Source organism: Dama dama, chromosome 13, assembly GCF_033118175.1.
Source record: "Dama dama isolate Ldn47 chromosome 13, ASM3311817v1, whole genome shotgun sequence".
Taxonomy (NCBI): domain Eukaryota; kingdom Metazoa; phylum Chordata; class Mammalia; order Artiodactyla; family Cervidae; genus Dama; species Dama dama.
In genome coordinates, this window is record NC_083693.1 from 31,440,463 (window position 1) to 31,465,599 (window position 25,137).

At 46.8% G+C, this 25,137-nt stretch overlaps 1 protein-coding gene, 1 long non-coding RNA gene and 1 other non-coding gene across 5 annotated transcripts in view; 2 read left to right on the forward strand and 1 right to left on the reverse strand.

The window, feature by feature from the left end:
- Positions 1 to 503: 503 nt before the first annotated feature.
- Positions 504 to 4,129, forward strand: LOC133067834 (uncharacterized). Its single transcript, XR_009695414.1, has 4 exons — positions 504 to 577; positions 782 to 891; positions 1,484 to 2,422; positions 3,808 to 4,129. It is a non-coding gene; the product is annotated as an uncharacterized LOC133067834 (long non-coding RNA).
- LOC133068728 (small Cajal body-specific RNA 15) lies at positions 2,864 to 2,991 on the forward strand. The gene has a single exon (XR_009695680.1). It is a non-coding gene; the product is annotated as a small Cajal body-specific RNA 15 (non-coding RNA).
- A 39-nt stretch (positions 4,130 to 4,168) lies between the features above and the next one.
- Positions 4,169 to 25,137, reverse strand: part of FSD2 (fibronectin type III and SPRY domain containing 2) — a 40,101-nt gene continuing 19,132 nt past the window's right edge. For all 3 annotated transcript variants that reach the window (XM_061158817.1, XM_061158815.1, XM_061158816.1), the window contains 10 exons: positions 24,175 to 24,405; positions 22,955 to 22,977; positions 21,542 to 21,663; positions 18,530 to 18,685; positions 15,878 to 16,012; positions 15,002 to 15,152; positions 12,824 to 12,957; positions 11,607 to 11,739; positions 8,609 to 8,785; positions 4,169 to 6,458 (listed from right to left, as the gene is read on the reverse strand). In XM_061158817.1, the coding sequence (XP_061014800.1) occupies positions 6,206 to 6,458; positions 8,609 to 8,785; positions 11,607 to 11,739; positions 12,824 to 12,957; positions 15,002 to 15,152; positions 15,878 to 16,012; positions 18,530 to 18,685; positions 21,542 to 21,663; positions 22,955 to 22,977; positions 24,175 to 24,405 (1,515 nt within the window). In that variant the 3' untranslated portion in view covers positions 4,169 to 6,205. The remainder of the gene's footprint in view (positions 6,459 to 8,608; positions 8,786 to 11,606; positions 11,740 to 12,823; positions 12,958 to 15,001; positions 15,153 to 15,877; positions 16,013 to 18,529; positions 18,686 to 21,541; positions 21,664 to 22,954; positions 22,978 to 24,174; positions 24,406 to 25,137) is intronic.

The following is a 25,137-nucleotide window of genomic DNA, read 5'->3' on the forward strand; positions in this document are numbered from 1 at the left end:
TTGAGCTTCAGCAGTCCTACTAGCCAAGAATTACCAGGCATTTATGAACTAACTGCTGCAAGATGCACAGCCAACGCTCAGCATTACTGAAGCAAGATATGTGACCACAGAGAAAACCGAAACACAGTGAGAAACTAAATACAGCATGGGGCAGGTGGAGCAAAGCGAGAAACACAAGCAACTGACGCGGTACGGGGGCCTCGATTTCACGGAGGACCCCTGTGGGAGAAGGGGGTTATTTTCTTAGAAGATGGCGTCTCCAAGTCGCTTTCCCAGGCGCCGCTGAATGGCTCCCAGGCCTCTCCCCACGGCCGTGGACCCAGCAACAACAACCCACTGTCCAGCGTTCCTCCGGTCTGTACTGCCCAGGGGAGAGCACACCTCCTACAGTGTCACAAGCTTAATTCTCGGCGCCTCCGCACGGCGCCTCGACGCGACGCACCGCCTTACGCTGCCGCGTGGGGCAGGACTTCCTCCTGGCGCCCCGGAAACCGGAAGGAGCTCTTTTCTGCAGGAAGGAGAAGGGAGTTGCCACCGACATCGGATACCGGAAAGCAGGCTCCTTGTGTTGCGTAAGGTAAGGCTGCTCTCTGGCCATTCGGCGGGGCGGATGACTGCAGCGACCTTGTAGGCAGGCTGTCTGTAGCATCGGGCTTCAGGGATGCGGCAGGGAACCGGAGTTAGAGGTGAGGGGTCGGTGTATCTGTCGCCGGGTCAGGCCACTAGCGACCGAGGTCTCGTTACTAACTCATTGTCCTCGTTACTAACTCATTGTCCTCAGCTCTTTCGACCTCGTCTGGAAAACGAGCTTGATAGCTCACGGAAAAGTCGTGAGGATAGATACGGAAGGGAGAAATCCACACCCAGAATGAAGTTTAAGAAAAAACTCAAGTAGGTGTAATTTCACGGGGGCAAGATCTGTGTTGCGTAAGTTACGTAACGTAAAAGTCTATACGAACCCTGCCTTTCTGAGTCGATGATTCCTGCCTGGAATGCAGCGCCTGTTGCATTAATTTGAAAAAGTACTCTCACAGATGGTCATTTTTAAGCTTCCCGAATTGGCCAGCAGCGTCATCGTTTGGTATTAGAGGTGGAACAGGATCGTCTATGTCATACCCCCTCCTTTCATCTTAAATTGAAGCACAGTCTCAGAGAGGAGACCGACTGAAAGTAACACAGGTTGTTAGTGAGACAAACTAGAAGTGAGGTTTCATTTCCAACCCAGAATTCTTTCCTCCACACCGTGCTGTCTCTTTGGATTGCTAAACAAGTCTTTGGGAGAAGAAGTGAGCGGGAATGAAGAGGGACGTGTTGTACATTTAGGTGCATTATGAATCCATCCAAGGTATACTGGGACAGAAGAAAGGTTGAGAATCCTTCTCCCTGCTCCTGCCTGTACACGGAATTTGAAACCCACTTTCTAATAAAGAGACTTGTAATTTTGGAAGACAATTTGATGTCTCTTTTTTTTTTTTTTTTTCAGGTATATGAGCACTTTGAAAGCAGAACACCGTTGTTTTCATGATTCGATCATTCAGAAATTATGAAGGCACAGTTCTTGGCTTTGATTGACTTATAGTCAAGTGGAGTAGACATAGGTCATAGTGGCAGTATAGCCACTTAAGTATTCTGAAGGAGGTGAGTGTGTGGCACTTAACTCAGCCTGAGAGAGGAAAAATTAGTCAGTACTTCTAAGAAGCGACTTTTATACAGGTGGACAAGGATCGGGGAGGGTCATTCCAGATTTCCAGGAATCTGTGGCTGAATTCTAAATTGTACAGAAGACACTGCCAGGTGTTTTTCCCGGAGCATTAGCCTTATTTTTGGATCATGCTTCTCTTGCTTCTCTTGTTTTCCTTCTCTCGCTGCTATCCCCCCCCCCCCCGTAACTGGATGGGTATTTGGGATATGAAAGGAAGTCAGAGGGTAGTAAATCTTTCTGAGTGGCAGAATAATAGGATGGTTTTACCAAGAAGTAATGTATGTACTCAGTAAGTCCATTTGTAAAAACTAAGTTCCTGCGCTTTGTTTAAATGCATAGCTAGGAAACCTCAATTTGTTGGATTCTTTCCCAGTGAGTGGATTATATTCTTGTCTCCAGTTCAGTCTTTTTTTTTTTTCCAGTCTTTTTGAATATAAGGACATTTAAGGTGCTTTCAAAGAGAGATCCCCACATTTAAGCTTAGGAATGAGCACAGGGGAGACAGCAAGATTAGAATCCAAGTTCATACTACAAAAACATTTTTGTTGGCTCTGTCTGGGTGACTGCATGTTGTTTTAATCAGTTGCAAGCTGTTAAATTGAATTTGCATAGCTCACATAAATGACAGTTTAATTCCACCAGGATTTGAGTGAGGTGGAAATAGAGCAGAAAAACCTGAATCTGTCAAACTGGGGAAAATGAAGAAAAGGCAATCAATTAGTAAGTTGGGCTTAATGTTTTTTTCTGGGATTGGGGAATTGCAGAAAAGAAGCTCTGTAGTAGTAAGACATGAACTGTTCAGAAGCTCTGAAGTAGTAAGACATGAACTGTTCAGTAGCATTTCTGAAATATTTGGGAGCATTTTACTGACTTGGGGCATAGTTGTGCCTCACTCATGGTTAATGCTCCTTGCAGGAGACTTCCTAATTGACAGAAAAGATGCTGACTGGGTGGACTTTTTCCAAATCACAAAGTGTTATCTTGCATTTAGGTTCATTAACCATTGGTTGCTGTGAAGGAACCATATGTAACCATAAGGAACCATATGTAAGAGTTCAAATTTCTTAAAGCTTTAAGTTATAAAAGTAATAAATGACCATTCCCTCAGTATCTTGATATGCTAGAAGACAGTGTTCTAAAAGCTGGACTTGTCATGTTCTTCTGGAGACTAACAAAATAAGAGTCCTTGAAGTCAAGCTGACTCTGCTTTTAGCCTCCTAAATGAAAAGGTAGATAGAACAGGTCTTGTGTGCAAAATGAATTCAAGACCTACTTATCTACCAACAGCAATAACAGTTTGTATCATCTTCCTGTAGAAAATAGGAGTAGGAAATACAGAGATGAGTGAGGGTGAAGAAAGACTTAGCGAATCCATGAGACTCTTACTCTTAATTGATAGGAAAGCAATTGGACATTGGAGAAGTTGGTTAGGAAAGCGGAGGAGAGGACCTTTCCTGTAGTGCAGGCTTCAGAGCGTCCAGGAAGCCTCCAGATGGCTACACCTCCTTGGATGGAGACCAGCATGGTGTTGTTTACAGAATGCTGCATCATGGTGAATCGTGCTGGGGGCAGCTGTCAGTGTGTGAGCCATGTGAGGTTTTCACACGTGCTGGAAGATGGAAAGAGCAGACTGATGACCAAGCACAAGCTTCAGAAATATTTTATTGGACGTGTACAAGTGCTTGCAAACTGTTGTTTGAATCAACAGGAAGTCAGTTATTAAACATAATACTTCTCCAAAGAAAAGGCGATTCAGTTTTACTAGAAACCAGTGTCAGTTTATATCCCAAGTCTCTAACCAACTTTGCAATCTCATCTAATAAGGGTGCCATAGGTTCTGAGTGTTCTAAATCTCCGAACCCCTGTTAGTCTACACCAGGATTCTATGGTGGTTTTACATATTCCCTTTCCCCTTTGTTAAGGTGGGGAGGCCAAAGCTTATGTTAATTACTTGCTCAAAGAGTTATATGGTGATATAAGTAAAGCTAAGAAAAGAACAGATTTTGATACCTTTTGTCTTAATTGCCCATTATGAAGGATTGTGGCTACAGTGGTCTGATTTTTTTTTTTTTTTTTTAATCTTTTTCTGTTTTGTTTTTTAACAGATTTATCAGCAGGTTGCAGGTGAACATGGCCTTGAGGTAAATCCTGCCCCTTGTTGAAATGTAGTTTCAGTAGATAGTTCTTGGCATTTTAAGGAATTAGAATATTTTACAAAAAAACAAACGTTTTGTTTTGGTTCTTTTCTAGACTTTTTTTTTTCCTTGTAGAAGATGAGAAACATGTTAAAGGTTCTTTATGCTGAGTAATTGTGATGCTTGAAGTTGGTCATCTGCCTTGTTTAAATTAAGTGGATTTTAAATGTCAAAGCTAATTGTAGACCATTTTTTCTTGATTAAAATCTTATTAAAACCTTATACGTGCCTAGTTTTTATCCATTTTATGTTATATGTGAAATAAAGCCTGTTAGAACCGTGTGTTCAAACTTATTTGATCTGTGAGGTCCAACTTCCTACTCAGTTTTTTTAGTAGCTGAGAGCATTTTTGAATACATACACGCGTGCGCGTGCGCGCGCACACACACACACACACACACACACATTTTAATTGCAACTTGAGCCATCTCTGCTACTTCCTTATTTCAGGGTAGGGCAGAGATATGTGTGTGTGTGTAAGGAGGTTTAAGATTGTCAGGTTGAGTTGTGAGTTTAAGAATCTGAGTTCTTATTTATACGAATAGGCAGGGTTTTGAGATAGGAGATAACAGGGGTTCCTTGTGTCAGACTCAGCATGCACTGGGAAGCATGAAAGATTTTTCAGTTAACACAAAACCCTAAGTGATGGGATCCAGGCATATATGTTTAAAGAAGCACCCACAGGACATAATACTAAATTGTCTCTGAGAACTGGCACCTGGAAACTTGAACTCAACAACCAAACCAGAAATGCAGCCGAGAGGGCTGGGCATGGAGCTCACAGAATGCAAGAGAGCAACGAGGCAGGAGGCCCCAAAGCCAGTGGCTGAAGACTACCTCTCCCCATAGCACTCAGCTCTGCACTTGGCGGGCGGATGTTTGCTCCTAAAAGACTGTTGTGCATTGCTCTCTGTCATACATGGTTCTGCATTCTCATGTTTGTCATTAAATCTCCTCTCCTGTAGGACAAGGGGCTCCCCAGGTGGTGCTAGTGGTAGAGAACCCGCCTGCCAATGAGGGAGACATGAGGGTTTGATCCCTGGTGGGGAAGATCCCCTGGAGAAGGAAATGGCAACCCACTGCAGTGTTCTTGCCTGGAGAATCCCATGGACAGAGGAGCCTGGCGGGCTACAGCCCATGGGGTTGCATAGAGTCAGACATGAGTGAAGTGACTTGGCATGCATGCACACACATAAGTTATTTTTCTCTGTTCAAAGGGAGAAGTTCAGGGAGATAAGTGTGACTTTTCTAGGGTCTAAAGCAAAGTGGCTATAATAGCAATCAAACTCGGGCCTTCCAATTTCAGATATGGTTCTCTTTACCTTATAGGTCAGTTCCTAGAATCAGTTGCAACTACTGGTGTCTATGTTGACCAGACCTAGGAGGGCCCCCCGGCCCAACACCATGTCCCCAACATGCAGTGAAAGCAACACGTTTAGTATTTGTGTGTGACACCAAGAAGCATGTGATATTGCATCTTTACTGACCTGGCCACCAAGCCCCAGGTGCCCCTTTTCTGTCACACTGCCTCCCCTCCCATCTCCTGGTCGTAGGTCTTTTGCCACAGCTTGAACGAGCCCTGCCATCCCTCATGTGTAGAGCAGTGATAGGCTGAAGAGCAGTGGGTGGATGAAAAAGCAGCTCTTTATTCAACAGATACTCTGTGCACGTGTCAGCCCTCGGGGACTGAGTGCTGAACAAGACAGACACTGTCTTGCCTTTGTGGAATCAGGCATTATAAAAGTCACTTCAAAATTAGAGAACATAAATACATGGAGAGGAACAGGTTTTTAGAAAGTACTTGATGGGAGAAACCTCACCACCCAGACTGCCACTGACCACTGGGAAAATGAGAATGCCGCTGAGAAGAGCATACGGCTTCCTTGGTTCTCCTTGCAGATGGCCTCTTCTCAAGCCAGTTCTTGGCCAACAAATGAGATGTCACAAGTGCTGGGGCAGCCAGAGCCACTAACATGAATCTTCCCTCCTCCCCCAAGCTCCACAGGCCTTGGGGACTCAGATACTTTTCTTATACACAAATAGACCAATGCAGTTTGACAACCTTAAAGACCTTTGAGTTTAGTTTGAGCCTTCATTTTAGAGCCAGGACTAGAACTGAGTAACCTAGCCTCACACAGGTGGCAGTGCATAGGATCCAATCAGGTGAAATGAATGCCAGCACACCAGTCTGCCAGATAACATGAGCCAGAAGTGACACGGTGCACGGTGCTTGAACGCCAAGTTCAGGCAGCTGAGGTGTGAGTGGCTGGGAGAGGGGTAGGTACAGAAGAGAGACAAGCAAAGTGGGCTAATAGAAAGTGACGTGCTCTGGCATTGAAATACCGTTGTGTATCTTCAGGCAGCCAGGCTTTTCCAGGGAAAAACAAGGATGAACAAACTGGTGAAGCTGACAGCTGAATGTATACAGATGCTGAGAAATGTCCACATTGAAAAATGATAACTTTGCATTTTCATAGTCTAACAGAATACCAATCTTCTTTGGGGGAACCGTTATTCTTATGTCTGGAGTCGTCTTGTTGTGTAGAAATTCATACTTATGCCTGAAGATTAAATGTTGATATAGCAAAGCTTCAGAAACTCTGTGGAGAAGCTTCAGAACATTTCAATTTTCAAATACTCCTATGATTATTATTTTCCTTCATTAAATGACTATCAAAGTAACAGGCCATTTCTAAAACTATACATCTCTTTGTCCTAAGAAGCTTACATTTCAAAACTTTGTTTTTGAGCAGCCACTTAACCTAGAAAACTTAACACACAGTATCATAAACTCATACTGCATCAAAATTTGTATAGAAATCATATGTTTAAAATGTGGATTTCAAGGTTCAGATGTGTAAATCCCCCGAAATAAAAGACATTTGAAACAGGGAGTTTCATGATCTTTCATGCAGTAAACGGGGCCTTTATGTATAATCTGCACATTACTGTGAGGCATCCCATTCTTAACTTTCAAACCAAGTGGGGCATCTGGGGGCCATCACCACTCAGAACTGTATGCACTGGCACCCTCTCCTGCTGGGGGAGGGTTTCACCATGAAGCGAGGCTGCCTCTCCTGTGTGCTTTGGAAATGGCTGAAGCCAAAGCCAAGGGAGTTGCCTAACGCTGCCCCACTATGGACATGTCAAGAGCTCTGTGGGCCAGCATGTGGGTCCACACAGTTGGGGTGAACACTTAAGAACATGCTGGAGCAAACCAGCCCGTTTCCATCCCAGTTCACATTTTTTCTCAACAGCAGTCACTCTCTACTTCTCTCCCACCACCTATAGAGTCTAAGACTATGAGTCAATAAGTGCAAGTCCTCCATTGTGAACACACACACGCACACACCCCGACATCTTTCCAAGGTGGGACTACAAACCTGCTCAAGCGCTCAGCTTTTGCCCTTCCTGTCCTACTCTGCGTTTCTACCCTTCTTTTAGCCTTACCTCTCCCACTCCACACAGATGCCCACGCTTCCTTTATGCCTCTTGATCTTAACTAAGAGAGGAGACTGATTTTTAGTCTTACTTCAGGCAGAATATTCAAAAACAGTGTGTGGCTCAGTGCACAGTGTTTCTTGCATTCTCTAAACTGGGTCTGAGGTCTAGCAGAGTGCATTTTAGAGTGCATTTTAGTCCTAATACCTTACAGGAGGAAGGTTGCTCTTCTCACCTTTGCTTGGGCATGGCAACATTTAACTAACCATGATCGAGGCTACACTGTGTGAAACATAAATAGGTTTCAGCAAGCTGAGGGTCAGAGGTCCCATAGTACAAACAATGCTGGGAAAGTGGGGTGATAAAATTTTTTGCAATTTTTGAGATGGAGGGAGGTTGCACTCATGGCCTTCTAAGTCTGAAGTGTCTATTGGCCTGGGCTTTGTGGATTTTCCTCCATTAGAGGACAGAATGCTTTTAGCAGCAGAAGCAAACCATAATTAATCATAACCATTAAGCTTCTGCCCACATCTACCAAAAAAGCTGGATTTGGAGCTTCAAGTCAAACTTCATTTAGTAACACTGAGGTTGAACATAAACGTAAAACCAACCACTTAGTGGTAAAGAATGCTGTCTTTGGAGCCAGACTGCCTGGGTTTGAATCCAAGCCCTGAATCCATGTTGGCAGTGGCTCTGTGTAAAGAATCCACCTGCCAATGTAGGAAATGCAGTTTCCCTCTCTGGTCTGGGAAAGTCCCACATGCCATAGAGTAACTAAACCCGAGTGCTACGACTATTAAGCCTGTGCTCTAGAGCCCGGGAACCACAACTACTGAGCCCACAGGCTCTAGAGCCTGCGCGCCGCAACAAGAGGAGCCAACACGATGGGAAGCCCACACACTGCAACGGGAGAGCAGCCCCTGCTCGGCGCAACTAGAGAAGAGCCCGAGAAGCAACGCAGACCCAGCACAGCCAAAATAAGTAAATGGGATGACACAACTGTGAGAAGTAAATGAGACCGTATGTGTAAGATTGTTGAGCAGTGCTTAACACAGGATAAGTGCTCCATAAATTTTAGCTATTTTATCAGAAGTACCCAGAGCTGCTTTCTCTTTCTAGCTAGACTAGGGAAAGGGGCAGGAAATGAGTCCTGAAACATCTTAGTGTATTATAGAAAACATAGCGTGGGCCTTACTTATTACAGTGAAAACCTCTCGCTCTATTCTTAGCAAAGCACGTTTTGATCTCGGGTACCCAGATTTCGCCTTACCTTGATGATGCAAATGCGTGCCTCATGCACCATGAGAGGCGGTTTGCCCCCAGGTCCTCCTGTCTGGGGACATCTTCAAAGGCCACACCCACTGTGTAGTCCGAACAGTCGTCCACCTCCACCTCCCAGTAATGGCGCCCTCGGACTGGAATCAGGTTTCCCATGACTGCAGCACACCTGGTTTTAGAAAGTAGAAGTATGTGTCATTTGGGGTGACCCACGCCTGGCTGTGCAGGTGAGTGACACCAGCTGCTGGGGTCGGTCAGTGAGTGGTCAGGAAGGGTGGAGGCAGGTGGTCAGGCACCCCATTTGCAAGGCGGCACAACCTGTGCTCTCAAAGCTCAGCTGCCCGATGCTGAAGAGCAGAAGAAGGTTAGTGCACTGCTGGTCACAGGTGAGGAGGAGACATGCCCACCCTGTGTGCTTTTTCAGCAACGGGGCTTTTTACAGTAACAAAAAGGTTTGGTTCACTTGTTCCTTAAAAAAGAAAGAGACTGAGGACTTTCCTTGTGGTCCAGTGGTTAAGACTGTGCTCACAACGCAGGGAGCCCAGGTTCGATTCCTGCCCTGGAACTAAGAGCCCACATGCTGCAACTACAGCTCAGTGCAGCTAAATAAATAAATATTAAAAACAAATGAGCAAGACCACAGGCCCAAACAGGCTCTGTGCCAGGCCCCATGTCACCCGTCAGCAGCAGCTTAGTTACAGCTTTACCTTCCCCTAAACGGAGTTTTAAACCAGTCAATAAGAACATTAGTTAGGTAATGTGCCTGAGAGACCCCTGACCTTTCCTAAAGGAAAGTAACCTTACCACAGTTAACCTGCTTTTAAAAATTTTTTTTTAAATTTTGTATTGGGGTATAGCCAGTTAACAAACAATGTTGTGATAGCCAGGTGAGCAGTGATGGGACTCAGCCACACACATACCTGTATCCATTCTCCCCCAAACCCCCTTCCCATCCAGGTTGCTGCGTGAACAGTAGGTTCTTGTTGGCCATCCATCTTAAATATAGAAGTATGTACATATTCATTCCAAACCCCCTGACTTTCCCTTCCCCACATCCTTACTCCCTGACAACCGTAAGTTCGTTCTCTAAGTCTGTGAGTCTGTTTTGTAAGTTTGTTCGTGTCATTTCTTTTTAGATTCCACATAAAAGGGATGTCATATGATATTTCTCCTCCTCTGACTTACTTCACTCAGTAAGACAATCTCTAGATCCATCCATGTTGTTGCAAATGGCATTATTCCATTATTTCTAGGGGCTCAGTAATATTCTATTGTATATATGTACCACATCTTTATCCATTCCTCTGTCGGTGGACATTTAACCAACCTGCTTTCTTTTTTTGCCTGGAAGTATAATTTCCTTGTTCCTGAGATCCCTTCCACCTGAAAAAGTCTTTCATTCTGTACAGCTCTCTGGACCTCCTTTCTACCTGCTGGATTAGGGGCTGCCCAACTCAAGAATTATTGGAAAAAAGTCAATAAGAACTTTAAGATTTGATCAGTTTCATATTGTTTATTAACGCAGGTAAGAACTTTATTGTTACTTATTCCTCTCTCCCCGCCAACCCAGTGTTGAATGGCTGAAGGCAAGGAGGATAAAGTTGTGTACTCTGTGCTGATCTGCTGTCACAAGCTGGCACAGACGTGTGTTAGTCACTCAGTCATGTCCGACTCTATGTGACCCCCTGGACTGTAACCCACCAGGCTCCTTTGTCCATGGGATTCTCCAGGAAAGAACATTGGAGTGGGTAGCCATTCCCTTCTCCAAGGGGTCTTTCCGATCCAGGAAGCGAACCAGGGTCTCCTGTGGTCTTTACCATCTGAGCCACCAGGGAACAGATAGCAGGTGCATAACACACATGCAGTAAGAAGGTCAGCAGGGAGCCAGCGTCAGAGGAAGAGACAGTTACGAGACAGTCCAGGAGGCAGGCAGGGAGGCTAGATGCAGTTGTTCACTGGTAGCCCCTCTGGCCCCCTAAATCCTTTCTTCCTTAGAAGATCCTCCTGACTTTGAGACCAGCCCACCAAGAATTCTTTCTATCTTGATTACCAAGAAGCTGAGAACTGTGTTTAATATTTAATCCTAAAAACAGAAATTAGCCCTTGAAGTTAAGCCATGTTCTTTTTTTTACATCCACTGCTGTGATTTTTCTATTTCAGTAGGGTACATTTGCCCCCCCCCCTTTTTTATATATATTTTTTATGTGGATCATTTTTAAAGTCTTTATTGAATTTGTTACAATATTGCCTTTTTTTTGGGGGGGGGGCAGTGAGGCATGTGGTATCTTAGCTTCCCCACAAGGGATCAAATCCACATTCCCTGCACTGGAAGGCACAGTCTTAACTACTGGACTGCCAGGGAAGTTCCTTGGCCCCTATTTTAAGTCTTCTTTAAGTATTTGGAAAGAAGTAAGGTATAAATGGGGGCTTCCCAGGTGGCACCAGTGGTAAAGAACCATGGACAGAGGAGCCTGGTGGGCTACAGTCCATAGGGTCGCAAAGAGTTGGACATGACTAAAGCAATTTAGCACTGCATGCAAGGTATTAATACATCATTTCGACCTTAAGTACTAAGTTCTGAAAATAGCATCAATCCAGACCGACAGGGCGCATCTTTGATGGACACCCCTCCCTCAGGTCTTGCACCTGCATGATCATCACTCCTTCCACCAGCTTCGGTTTTTCACCAGGAGTTTTGTTAGAAAGTATTGCCCAGTGGGAGAGAGAGCTCTGGGCTCCGCACTGAGGGGCTGGGTCCTTGTTCTCCCACTGCTCTGGGAGCCCAGGACCCCACTAAGAGGCCACGTCTCCCCTTCTGACATTGATCAGACCCCTACTACCCCTCCCCAGCCTCCCACCCCCCCCTCACTTCTGGGAGTCAGAGCCTGAAGCCCCTTTCAAGGCTGCATCAGTCATAATCCACTGTACCCGGATAACAGCACGTATGAGGGGGGTTCATGAACTGTTCAGGTGAGGGGCTGATACAGTACCTGGTAAACTGGGTGTTGCTGGGGATTGGCTCCCTGGTGGGGCCTCTCCTCTCGCTTCGCACAACCGTGAGCCCATCTTCGGATACAGTCAGCCAGGGATGGCAGGTGTGCTCATTCAGGGGGAAGTAGCTGCCTGCGAGGGGAGGAGGCACACAGAGATCCCCCCCGAGCCAATCACTCCACTGCTTTCTCCACGTTGCACTCCACACAGGCTGGGGCCTTACCACGTGTGGCCGGCATTAGCTCCCTGTCTGACACTGGTGAGCCTGGACCTTGCCTGGTGATGCCCCTCGTGCTAATCATGATGGCAGTTTACATGGGTCGGGCGTTACTGGGTGTCTAGTACTGAGCTAAGCGGTTTGTTGAGTCTTATCTCATTCACATCTTACAAGTATCCAGGTGTTAGTATTTCCGTTTTGTAGAAGAGGAAACAGAGGGGCAGGGTGGTCCTATCATCAGGTGTAGATGACAGAACTCAAATTGGAACCCCAGAGACGTCCCTGGTGGCTAAGACTCCATGTTCCCAATGCAGGAGGCCTGGGTTCCATCCCTGGCCAGGGAAATAGACCGCATGTGTCACAACTGAGACCCAGTGTGGTCAAATAAATAAACACTTCAAAAAACAAAATAAAAATAAATATAAGGAATAAAAAAACAACAACAACAAACCCAAACCCCAAGCCCATCTGATCCCAGTGGCTGTGCTCTTCACTGGGAGGTTGTAAATACCTGCAGGTGAGCAGGAATTTCTAACCTGCTTGCCAAGGGGAATAGGAATTGAGGGAATTATTAGTGATCACTTTGACAAAGGTTAGCAAAATCCAACTTTCAATGAGGGCAGCAGAGAGAAGGGAGGAGATCGTACAACCATCTCTGAATTATGGTTAAAACAGAGCACGTAAAAAAAAAAAAAATGTTACAGAATGGGGATTTCCCTGGCAGTCCCTGGCTTCCAATGCAGGGCGTGCGGGTTCCCTGTCTGGATGGGGAACCAAGCGCCCACATGATGGGTGGTGCGGCCAGAAAAAATAAAGTGGCCCCCTTCTGTAAAATGGGCCCCCAGGGCTTTGATCACCCCCGAGTCCCTTCCTAGACTGATTCGCCATGTGTTCGTATTAGTAAACATTCGTCGATTTTTCCAATGAAGTCACAGCAGCACTGGGTCTGCCACGAAGAGGTAACTCTGGGTCCAATGAGTCTGTGGTGGGGGCACAGACCTGTGGTGTGGACGGTAGCGGGCTCACTCCTTGCGCTGGGGCCGCCCACATTGAGGGCTCTCACATAGATGGTGTAGTTCTGTCGGGGCTGCAGCTGCACCAGGCACTCGCAGGTCGGGATGCCCACAACGGACCTGGGTGAGGAGGCATGCTGACATCACTGAGGGGCTGGGGCAGACAGACCCACGCACAGCCGCTCCCCGCTGACCCCCAGCAGCGGCACAGGCAGGAGTGAGGCTCTCAGTGCTCCCTCCCAATCGGACCCCCTTTTCTCATTTTCTTGTACCCTTTCTGTCTGCGGCTCTCACCCCTCCAAGCTCCCCACCCCGTGTCCCAGGCACCCAGCACTGCACTCAGCCTGTGTCTAACGCTGCATCAGTGGGCCGCGCATGCAGTTGAATCCAGTGTGTGTCAGCCTATCTGGCAGGGCCACAGCCTCTCTGAGGGCAGGGGCCAAGTGCCACAAGCTGAGCACAGCGCTGGGCTCACAGCAGGCTCTCAGTCTGTGTTTATGAACAAATGATCTGACTAGAGCTGATACAGAGGGGCCCTGGGGGAAACTGAATGTAGCTGCTGCCCTCATAGAGTTTCCAGTCTAGAAGAAAGGCATTTCTCAAGCCATCACTGGAAGAAATGTAAGATGGTAACATGACAAGTTGATGGTGTATTATGGAAGGTACACTAGCTGAGAGGTGCTTTTGAGCCGAACTCTAAAGAATGACTGGGAGGTAAATGGATAAGAAAGAGAATAGAGGAGTCTCTTTCATAGAAGAAGCACATGCAAAGGCCCTGTGGCAGGAAGAAGCATTGAAAGTACAAGGAACTATTAATAAATATGACCCATGTTGGTGAGGGAGGGTGAGCTGGTGGGGATAAGCTGGACAGGCAAAAAGGGGCCAGAGCAGTGAAGGAATTTTGTCTTCTTCAGGGATACCATGATTCCATCTATACTAGGAGAGTAAGCACTGCCCAGGTTACCTCCGTCCCTGACCAGCCTTCTGATGACCCCCAGTGTAAAGGGTTTAAAGTATCAGCACAAGTTGCAAAGGAAATCCAAACCATTTGGGGCGGGGGTCAGACCACTGAACTCCCTTCCCTGCTCCTGAGGATCCCTAGAAGTAGATAACCCAGGTTAGCAAGCCCTGATGTGGTTGTGGACACATGAATTCTACCTGGGACAAACAGTCTGGGGGTCGGGGCGGACAGATGGCCAGGTCCCAAGCCCTGAATTTAGTGTAGAAGAATCTGTCTCCCTAACAGTTGACACCAACCCCTCCTTCTCCATTTCTCTAAAGTTGGGTTGGTGCACAGTAGGGCAGCCCCTGCACTTGGCTGACTTTCATAAGCTTCTGGACTGCCTGGTCATAATCCAGAGGCCTAGCCATAATTCCTCCACTGTACACAGCTGTAGACTTGTAGGATCTGCAGGCCCTTGTGGTTCCTGAGTCCAGCCCTCTTCTAGCTGCGAAATCCTCCAGATCTCTGCCAACCAGAGGGGAACATGAGCCTCCAGACATCTGACCACCAGGGACATGATGTTCTTTGTACATTGAATTCAATTCTCTTTCATTTCTGCTTCTCTTGGTTCTTTCTCCTCCTCAAGTTCCAGCCAGGTGGGTTTCTTGGCTCCTCCAGTGCAGGAAGCTCACTCCGGCCCTTCAGGCCTTGCCTGCATCCACTCTTCTCAGGCCTCCTCCCTTCCCATCCATCTGGTCTCAGTTCAAATGTCTACTCTCTCCAAAGTAAGACTCCACCTCCACTGCATTCCCTATTTCATTGCATTTCTTTTCCCTTCATGTTACTGTCTGTCTTAAGCATTTATTTTCTTGGTTTTTGTCTATTTCTCCCAACTTAAGACTGTCAGCTCTGTCAGGGTGCGGAATTTGTCTCTCTGGGTCACCAGTGCCCAGGCACCGTCTGTACACTCAATATTTGTTGAATGAATAATGGGAAACCCTGGTTGGGCTAAGAAAGCAAACCTGAGGTTTACCACTTATCCACTTCTTCACTCATCTATCATTTATCTTCAATCACAACGTTTCAGTTACTTCTCATGAAACTAAGCAATCTAAAATCAAGGTTCCTGTGTTTAACTTTCTCTCCAGATGCCACATGTTTCCTAAGCTGTGTCACTGTGTTGAGGCCTCTTGTGCCTAGCCAACGCCCCTTGTGACTCACTCAGTTACACCCGAGGCCCCCGGCGTCTCTGCCTGGGTCAGCTCCACCGTGTATGAGTCCACAGGGTTCAGGTTTCCAGACTCCCAGGAGATGAGTGCAGCCTCCTCGCAGCTCCTTATCTCTTTGCTTTTTATAATGGGGGGACAAGGCGCTAAATGCAGGGGAAATGGAGAGAGGAACAACCCTCCTGTTCACATCCAGCCTCATGCTCCAGAACACAGCACACATCACAAACCCTCTCTTCCTACAAGAGTGCAATAAAAGGCAAACTCGGTGTTTCAGCCTAGACAATCATGTCCCCCTCCAAATTTCTATGTTGGAACCTACTCTCCAATGTGATGATACCTGGAGTCTCCCAGAAGTGCCTCGGTCCTGAGGGTTTAAGGGGTTTATTATACAAGGAAACCCAACGAACGCTCTTGCCCAGTTCCGTCATAGGAGGACACCGCAAAAAAGGCCACTCCGAACCAGGAAGTGTCCTCCCTAGACACTGAACCTGCTGGCACCTTGATCTTGGACTTCCCAGTCTCCAGAACCACAGGAATAAATCTCTGTTGTTTATAAGCCATCCAATGTGCAGCATTCTAACAGCCCAAAGGAGCACCAGGGAATCACTTGCAGATATTTCTGGAGTGGAGGATGGCTGCATGTGTGTCTGTGATACTGGGTCCAAGGGCAGTGCTTTATCTTCTTTTGAGACCAACTGTGAAAAAAATGTCCCTGTCATATCAGGCATACAGATTTGGTGTACTAAATAAAAGGAAAGAAGTGCCAGGCTCTTCCCGTCCTTCCAAGTGACATCAAAGCCCTGCCCCCATCAAGAAAGCCGAGACTTCTGGGTCCCCTTCAGTGAAGGTCCTACGAGTGGCCCCTTACCTGTCATGTACACTGCACGCTCACTGGTGGGGCTGAGGCCGGCCCTGTTCTGAGCTGTGACCCAAAATTCATACTGCGTGTTTGGCAACAGGTTTGTCACTGAGCAGTATGTTTCTTTGACAGTCATTGTAAACTCTGGGGGAAAAAATGATAGGATTTAAAGCCTAGAACTTCCCTGGTAGTCCAGTGGTTAGGAATCTATCTGCAAGTGCAGGGGACACCAATTTGATCCCTGGTCTGGGAGGATTCCATGTGCTGCGGGGCAACTCGGCTCATGTGCCACAACTACTGAGCCTGTGCTCTAGAGCCCTTGAGCCACAACAAGAGAAGCCACCACAATGAGAAGCCTGCATACCACAACTAGAGGGCAGCCCCCACTTGCTGCAACTAGAGAAAGCCTGTGCACAGCAACAAAGACCTAGCACAGACATAAATAAATAAATGGAATTCAACCCCAAAATAGGTCAACTGGCTCCAAGTTCATTGCACTATAATCTATTTTCCCTGAGGTAGATTCAGAACTGGCTACCAATCCCCGTCGGCTGTGTATGCATGCCCCTCTGCAATGAGACTCTGCTGACCCTTCCATTGAGAGGACTGGTCTTTCCCATTATCCATTGAAGCTGGGCTTAACCACGTGACTTTCTTTGGCCAACGGGACCACTTCAAACATGGTGCAAGAGAGGTTTGGGCAGTGCTGGAGCACGGACGCCTTGTCCTCTTCCTGCCAGGAATGCCTTCACTTCCATGGAACGACCTGGACCAGCCTCCTGAAGAATGTGATCATGATGTGAACAGAGGCCCCCAGCATTGCAGCGGATGCCCTAGGCATAACAGCAAGGCCATCCTAGCCTGTCCAGACCCACCCAAGCTGGTCCAGACTAGAACTATCTAGTTCATAGAATTATAATAAATTCTATCTAATTCATAGAATTGGATATAGTTTATAATAAAACTATCCAATTCATAGAATTATAATAAATAATAAATGTAATTTTAAAAGTTGAAGTATCATTGATTTACAATATTAGTTTCAGGTATACAACACAGTGATTCAATATTTCTATAGATCATATTCCAGTTAGAGTTATCATAAAATATTGTATATATTCCCTGTACTGTACAATATTGCCTTGTAGTTTATTTATTTTACACATAGTAGTTTGTACCTCTTAATTCCCTACTACTATCCTGCCCCTCGAAACAAATGAATGAACATAAAATTTGTCATTTTTAGCTTATATGTTGGGTATATGTGTGTGTCGGGGGGTGTTGTTACACAGAAAAAGCTAACTGATACACCTCTAAACATGCCCAGACTCTTAAGGCAGTGACAGGTCATTAATCCACTCTCTGATATCAGTTCCTTTATAACAAAGTGCTCATTGAAAAGATCTTTACTAGGATGTCCCCAGCAGTCTGGTTGTTAAGACTTCACCTTCCAATGCAGGGGGTGCAGGTTCAATTCCACATGCCTCAAGGCCAAAAAACCAAAACATGAAACAGAAATAATTAACTCAATAAAGACTTTAAAAATATGTGATCAGGATATTAAAAAAAAAAAGATCTTTATCAATCACCAGGACAAAGCCCCGTAACAATGGCATTTTCTGCAGAGGGTGCCAACAGGGCTGATTTGTGGCAAAAACTGCTATGAATTAGATCTGACTTTCTGGTCCTCAATCTCCCCTCCCATGCCCTCTTTAGTCTTTATTCTCTCCCTCATCATGGACTAAAGTTCCTTTCTCAAGGACTCCCGTTCCTTCCTAACCCCTGGGCAGACAAATCATCCTCACCTTTGGCATTCGGAAACCCTCTATCTGCATGAATTGGTACAAGGGGAAGAGCTCCAGGCAGGGTGCCTGTGGACTCAATTCTCATTCCGGTTCTGCCATAACTTACGGTGTCCCCACGTGTCTGCTCATCTCTCTCTAGGTCATCCATAAGATGGAGGTCTCTGAATCCCTTTCCCACAGTCTTGCTCTGACCCCATGCACACAGAACAGGCCTGGCCAGGCCCTGATCCTTCAGATGCTCAGCTGGAGCTCCTTTGCTGTCTGGCCCCCTTCTCAACAGGAGACTGGCTTATCTACAAAGAGGGGGCATCTCCCTCAGCCCTAACCCTGAGCCAGCCAGCTCCACTGCCCTGGGAAGAGGATGGGCTGAGGGCTGCATGCAGTGGAGGCCAGGGCCTTTCCACCTAGGAATGTGGGTCAGATTAGCAGCAGCCCTTCCAGGCTGCAGAGCCCTCCTCAGCCCCTTGGGGGTCTGCACACTAACCTCCCCCTCAGGTTCTCCCAACACAGGGGGACCTCAAGGAAAGCCCAGCCACCCTCGCATGCCAGGACCTGCTAGAACCCAGCCAGTCCTGCTGGGCCTCCTCGAGGAGGGGTGTCCCCATGCGTCCTGCACATGGTGCAGCTAGAGACCCATCATCCCCAGGACAACCCCGATCTGATGGCTGTGGATACACTCCACGTATCTGAGCCCTATGAGTCTCCCCAGCCCGGCCCCAACTTGCCTTCCCAGCCCTTCCTGCCATGCTCACCTGCCTGCACAACATCCTGCAAGGAGCTAGGTGTGCAGATTCACCCCATCGCCACCTCCCCAGGGCCCATGCTGGAGCTTGTTTCTGCTCCTGGCAGACCGCACCTGTTTGCTCCTTCCCAGGCGAGCCATCCTGCACTGGCCGGTAGGACAGCTGATAGCTCTCCACGGTGTCATCGGAGTACAAGCTCCAGCACACTCGGACTGAGGAACCCGTGGCTGAGTTAGGGGCCTGTGGGTTTATCACTGGAGCAGAAGGAGCTAGAAGAGGAAAAGGGAGGAAAACAAAGACAAGTGAGGAGCCGTCAGTTAGAGGCACCAGATGGGAACAGCCGCTTTTACAGGACAATTCATCCCTCAAAGCATGCCATGGGCTTCAGAGATGGGACAGGCAGCCCGGGTGGCCAGGGGGGGAGGCCAGACCCCCAAACCAGGAGCCTCAATAAGAACCGGTTGTGTCCATCTTGCTCTGACCAACCCACACGAGCTGGGGGAGGCGGGGTTGCTGACAGCGGCTCAGGCTGGGGTGTTTGCAAGTCCTGCCCGAGGGAGCGATGGGTCCTTGGACTCCACCACACCACCCAAAGGGGCAGGATGGCCAGGACCACAGCACCATCGCCCTCAGTCCTACAGTGAACAGAGGAGGGAAAGAGCCTGCAACAACTGGCTCCTTCATTATGATTTCATTACGATGAGAGATGATTAGGTTTGGAAACACTGTGCTTTTTCAGAACCAACTTTTTTTTTTTTTGGACTGCACTGTCTTCGTTTTGGCACGGGGGCTTCTCTAGTTGTGGCGTGCAGGCTCCAGAGCACATGGGCTCCATAGTTCAGAATCAAACTTGTGTCCTCTGCATTGGAGGTGGAGTTTTAAATTATTTATTTATTTATTTATGGCTGTGTTGGTCTTTGTTGCGTCACAGGCTTTTCCCTAGCTGTGGCGAGTGCTTGGGCTATTCTCATTGCAGTGGCTCCTCTTATTGTGGCGCACAGGCTCTAGGGCACACTGGCTTCAGCAGTTGCAGCACATAGGCTCCGTAGTTATGTATTCTGGGCTCTGGAGCACAGGCTCAGTAGTTGTGGGGCATGGGCTTGGTTGCTCTGTGGCATGTGGGATCTTCTTGACCCAAGGATCGAACCTGTGCTTCTTGCATTGGCAGGCGGGTTCTTGACCGCTGAGCAACCAGAGAAGCCCTGGAAGGCGGATGCTTAACCAGGGGCTCACAAGGGAAGTCCCCAGAACCAACTTATTTCGAGTCCATCCACTGAGTTAATACTTTTCTTCTCTGTGGGTTAATAATTCTTCCTACCTCACCCCCACACACATCCAAGAAGCATGCCTTGTCTGTCTTCCCTAATTCTTCACCCATGGCAGCATCTCCTTCCATCCGGGGCTTTCAAGAACATCCTTATTTTCAAATGCTGAAATTGTTCAGACCAGGTAGGACTTCATGGAATGTACTCAGCTTTTCCTTGCTGGTTAGGGGGTGGAAGGCCCCTCACATGACAAAAGTGAGAAGAAGAGAAAGAACCTGTATCCTCACATGATGTAGCTCAGGATGCACAGCAGATACCCTGTTATACCCTGCAAAGAAGAGTCCCCTCCGGGGAGGCAGTAAGAAGAGGGATGGCCCTGGATACAGGCTGGGGGCTGATGATCTGCCTGGGACCCAGACACAGGAGGGTGAGGAGAAACCACCACTACGTGTCTCAAGCACTGACTTAGGCAATAGTGCCTTTCCTTCCAAATGACTGGGTCTGATTATTTGGGCAATACCGTCCTGAGACCATCTAAAGGACTTCACAGCTCAGCGAAATCTCTCCTCAATTTGGGGAGTCTAAGAATGGCCTCCAAGACTCCAATTAAGGATGTTCACTGCAGTATGGTTTATAAGGATGGAAAACCTAGAAGCATCCTGGCACCAACAGTTGAGGATTAAGGTATACAGCCATTAAAATGATGTCGCAGAAGAATTTATCAGTGAGAATTAAGTCCACAGATTAAGGTATAGAGCCATTAAAATGATGTCATAGAAAAATTTATCAGTACAAAATAATATTCATCACAAATGTTTCACTAGGGAAAAAAAAACAGATTATAAAACAGGATGATTTCATTAAAAAAAAAAAAACACTTGTGTAAAGCAAAAACCTAGGACTTCCCTGGTGGTTCAATGGTTGTGAATCTGCTTGTCAGTTTAGGGGACATGGGTTTGATCCGTGGTCCTGGAAGATTCCACACGCTGTAGGGCACCTAGGCCCATGTGCCACAACTACTAAGCCCATGCTCTAGAGCCCATGAATCTGTGCTCCACAAAAGAAGCCACTGCAACAAGAAGCCTGTGCACTGCAACTGGAGAATAGCCCCTGCTTGCTGCCACTACAGAAAGCCTGCATGCAGCAATGAAGACCCAGCGCAGCCAAAAATTAATTTTTTAAAAGACTGTAAAAAAGTCTTTTGAAGAAGGAAAACCTAAAATGATAATATAAAACATTTTTCATAACATTGCTGGGTGTTGCTGGATGAGAAAGGAAAGATGATATTAAATTCTAGTATCAGTCTTAAAAAATGAGTTCTCACAATAAGATTTTTAAGAGCTACCTGGCACCATGTGACATGCTATACATACATTACTTATTTATTTCTCACCATGTCCTCATGAGTCATTGTTATGTCCATTTTACCAAGGAAACCAAGGCTCAGAGAGGTTAGGTAAGTTGTCTAGGATCACACAGGTAAGAAGTAGCAGGGCTGGGATTCTTGCCAGCTCCATAGGATTCCAAAATCCGTCTCTTAATCCTATGCTAAAAACAACCACTTGAGAGGGACATAAATACAACATTCAAGGAAATAAACTTTGGGACACTTGTTTGGAGTAAGATAGGCTGATGGGGGCCGGATGCTGGCCCCCAGGAGAGGGAGCGGGGTATTTACCCCAGGAAGGCCAACCTCTGTTTTCACCCTTACAAACCATAAAGACAAAAACAGGAAGCTCATGCAGCTGGTGGGGGAAAATGCCTGTTTCTAGATTTTTACGATTTTTTTTAGCCATCAAAGTTTTTAACCCAAAGCTCAGGGAAATTGGTGTCAAGTATGCACCCAGGTGAGACACGCACCTGGGATGGTGTTAATGGAGCCCATCAGCTTCTCCACATCAGAGAAATCCAAGGTCTGGTCTTCAAAGTCAGGCTGCGCTGAGATCTCCACGTCTGTTTTTGTTTGCAGGAATTTTCCGAGTCTATCGGTATAAAAAGACACACTAACAAGAATGGAGGGATACTCTTCCCCAGGGTCACTAGTGAGCAGCAATGAGGGCCTCTTTACTGAACTATTTTTTTAAAATAATCATTTTATTTTTGGTCGCACCAGGTGGCATGTGGGATCTTAGTTCCCCAACCAGGAATTGAATGAAGCTGTACCCCCTGCATTGGAAATGTGGAGTCTTAACCATTGGACCTGCCAGGGAAGTCCCCAGCTGAACTCTTATTTCCTTATTTTAAAATGCTGCGGGCGGCCTTCTGGCCTATGCTTCAGTGACTGACCTATGAAGTCACTGGAGGGGATAGGTGTGGCTGGTTTACACCTTTGAGGAGAGACGGAGTAGGGTCATGTCAGAGGGTGGGGGTCTGGGGGATGTGGGCCAAAAAGCCCCAGATCCACACCTTCTGGAAGATCCTTAGATGCTGACCTGGGAGCTCCCACCTCCACACCACCCCAGGACCCAGAGACACGCAACCTCTCCACACGGTCAAGTACCCTCAAGTCGATGAGCATGAACTGGGGCTCTGGGTCTTCTGCACCTGCTCCCAGCTGTCACAGGGTTTGTAAGGAGCAGAGGCAGAATTTGAAACCATGTCTATCTTTTGCCAAAGCTTATGCTCTTAACCCTGACATTATTAAACTTCACTGTTTGTGTTGCTTTACAGACATTGTCTGATTTTATTCCCACAAAGTTATCCCTGTTTGTCAGTAAGGAAGGTGAGTCCTAGACTGGTTGGACTTGTTCAAGGTCATGGGGGTATCAGGATTTAAATTCCTGTCTGACTCTATAATGTGCATACTTTCTGCAGCACACAGTCTGGGTCCTGGCTTAGCTGGGGGACGCTGGGGACACTCTGACTTTTTTGCTTTTTGACCACGTGGCATGTGGGATCATAGTTCCCCTAACAGGGCTCGACCCACATCCCCTGCAGTGGAAACGTGGGGTCTTAATCACTGGACCACCAGGGAAGTCCCACTCTCTGGATCTCTGTTACTCCTGGTGAAAGGAGGGGCTCGGGGAAACCCCACCCTGGCTTGAAGGCTGAGTCTCACCATATGCTCCCTTCCAGCTCTGAGATTCTAAGATTTAGTACCAGAGGGTCCTTGTGGTCCCACACTGTCATTCCAAAGCCAGTGCTAATTACTCTTAGGGGCAGACACAAAAGCTGAACCTGGGAGCATATAACCAAGGGGAACTGATACCTAGTCAGGTATCTAGAGGTAAAAGGAACAGAAAAAGAAAATACATGTCAGAACAAAAGTATTACCTGTCAGCCATAGCCACAGCATCCTAAAAAGGAGGAGAAAGAGAAAAAAATATTAAACTGATTTTGGAAATAAATTTCTTTTTCAAACTATATAATCATATAAATGTATCTTAAAACTTGGAAGTTAGTAGAAGAGAAAAATCAGCCACGTCCACACCCTAAACAAAAATGACTCTTACGACGCCTATGCAGTTTCTTCCCGTTAACATGACGTGAGCATGTTTCCAGGTGACAAATGGTTTTGGGGATCATCAATTTGAAAGACTGTATCTTAGTTCATTGAATGGGAACTCCATCATTTACTCTATTGTTGTACATTTTGGTTGTTTCTAATTTCTCACTACTATAAATAACAGAGAAGACATACTCACATACTCACTTTCTCCACATTCTAGATTATGTCTGTGAGCTACAGTGATACTGTGGACAAATTGGTTCAAAAGGTCTGAGTGTTGAGGGCTCTGACGGTGGCTGCCAACCTGCTGTTCAGCTTCCATCACACACCCCGCCCTCACCCCAGGCATGGCAGGAGGGAGGGGCTGTGGGGCTTGGAGGACCACTATGGGCATGGCCAATGGAAAGGGCATATTTGGCAACTAGGAAGCTCTGGAGGCTAGGGGCCCCTCCCTCACATCCTGGATCCCACATCTGCCCCATATTCCTGTGGGACCCTAAAGAAAGGAGACCCCAGCTCTGTCTGGGATTGAAATTCCCAGTCTGGCTGCATGGGGACTTGGAGTCAGATTGAGGAGGATTTTAAGGACTTTTTTTGCATGTCTGAACTTATGAACTAAGATGTCTAACGGTGGCACTTGTAACTGAGAAACAGGAGGTACCTTTCTAGCCTGGACATCTTTCTCCCCTGACCTCTAAGAGATCATCTGAGATGGACAGAAAAGTCCCAGAGTCCTGTTTTTGCCGCACTCCACGGTGAGAGCACCTATCTCTGGGTAACCAGGACAGAGGAAGACAGACTCTGGTGTTTAGCTGAGCAGTGGTGGAGGGGAGGGTCAGCTGTGTACAAGCCTGCTTGGCTACCCACGGTGAAGCTGTGCAGCGAGATGGGGGATGTGTTGTCATGGTTACACATCCAGTGGAATCAGATGGATGCTGACCATGAACGTCGGTTCCAACCCCTCCAGGCAGAGAGGGGACAATCTAACCTACTCTGGCCATGACTGTCATTTCAGTTCATTATTTCATTTCACTTCATTACTGACCTTTATGAAATCAACCTTCTCTTCATGACACATCTCCTCTATTGTTTCCATCAGCTCTTTGCAGGTGTCAAGATTTTCTCCACAGTTGACCAGCTGTCCATACAAGGCTTCCAGCTTCTCTTTCTTTTTCTCCCCTAGAGCTTGTATTTTTTCTTCATATTTTTGAGAAAGTGTTTCCAAGATCTCGTTGTAATGAGACTCAAAGTTTTGTTCTTGTCTTCCAAAATTCTCCTGTAAGATATAGTTGATCTCAGCTGTCATTTCAGTGCATGTATGTTGACTACAGAGTCATTTGGGGCATGAAAATGTATCTACTCAGAGATGTTTTGGTCCCTCCCTGTTAATCTTATTGTCTCTTGTCAGGATGCTGAGGTGGACAAAGGTGGAATTAGGACCAGGAGTCTCCAGCTAGAACCCCAGGGATAATCTTAACAAGGAGTATTGCTTTCTTTGCTGGTGGCAATTTACAATCCTCTTCCCCATACCCCACCCACCTCTGGTGTAGCCACTGCCCATCACCATGACAACCGCCCCAGAAGATTATCATGATTATCATTACCGTAATGAGTCTGCCACTGGAACTCTGGACCTTAACATGAAGACGTCTGCCCTGGAAGAGTCGTACCTAACTTGCTTTCCCTCTTGAGCTCTCAACATCTCATGATACTCACCTCCACTCCTTGATGGCTGAATTATACAAACATCAGGATCACATAGATCCTCATAACAACCAAGAAAAAGATGCAGGGGGAGGGGAATAACCCAGGTGGTGCTGCCTAATAGATCAGAAAAAGCAGGAAGACAGTGAGAGGGCTGTGCCAGTATTTAATCCTAGAATGCAATGAATGGGAAATATTAATTAAATTTTATCAACTCCTGGTCCCCCTTAGACTGGAAACCCAGGACAGCTCTGCAGGTTCAGGGAGTATTTACTCTTATCAATCATTCAGGGAGTATTTACTG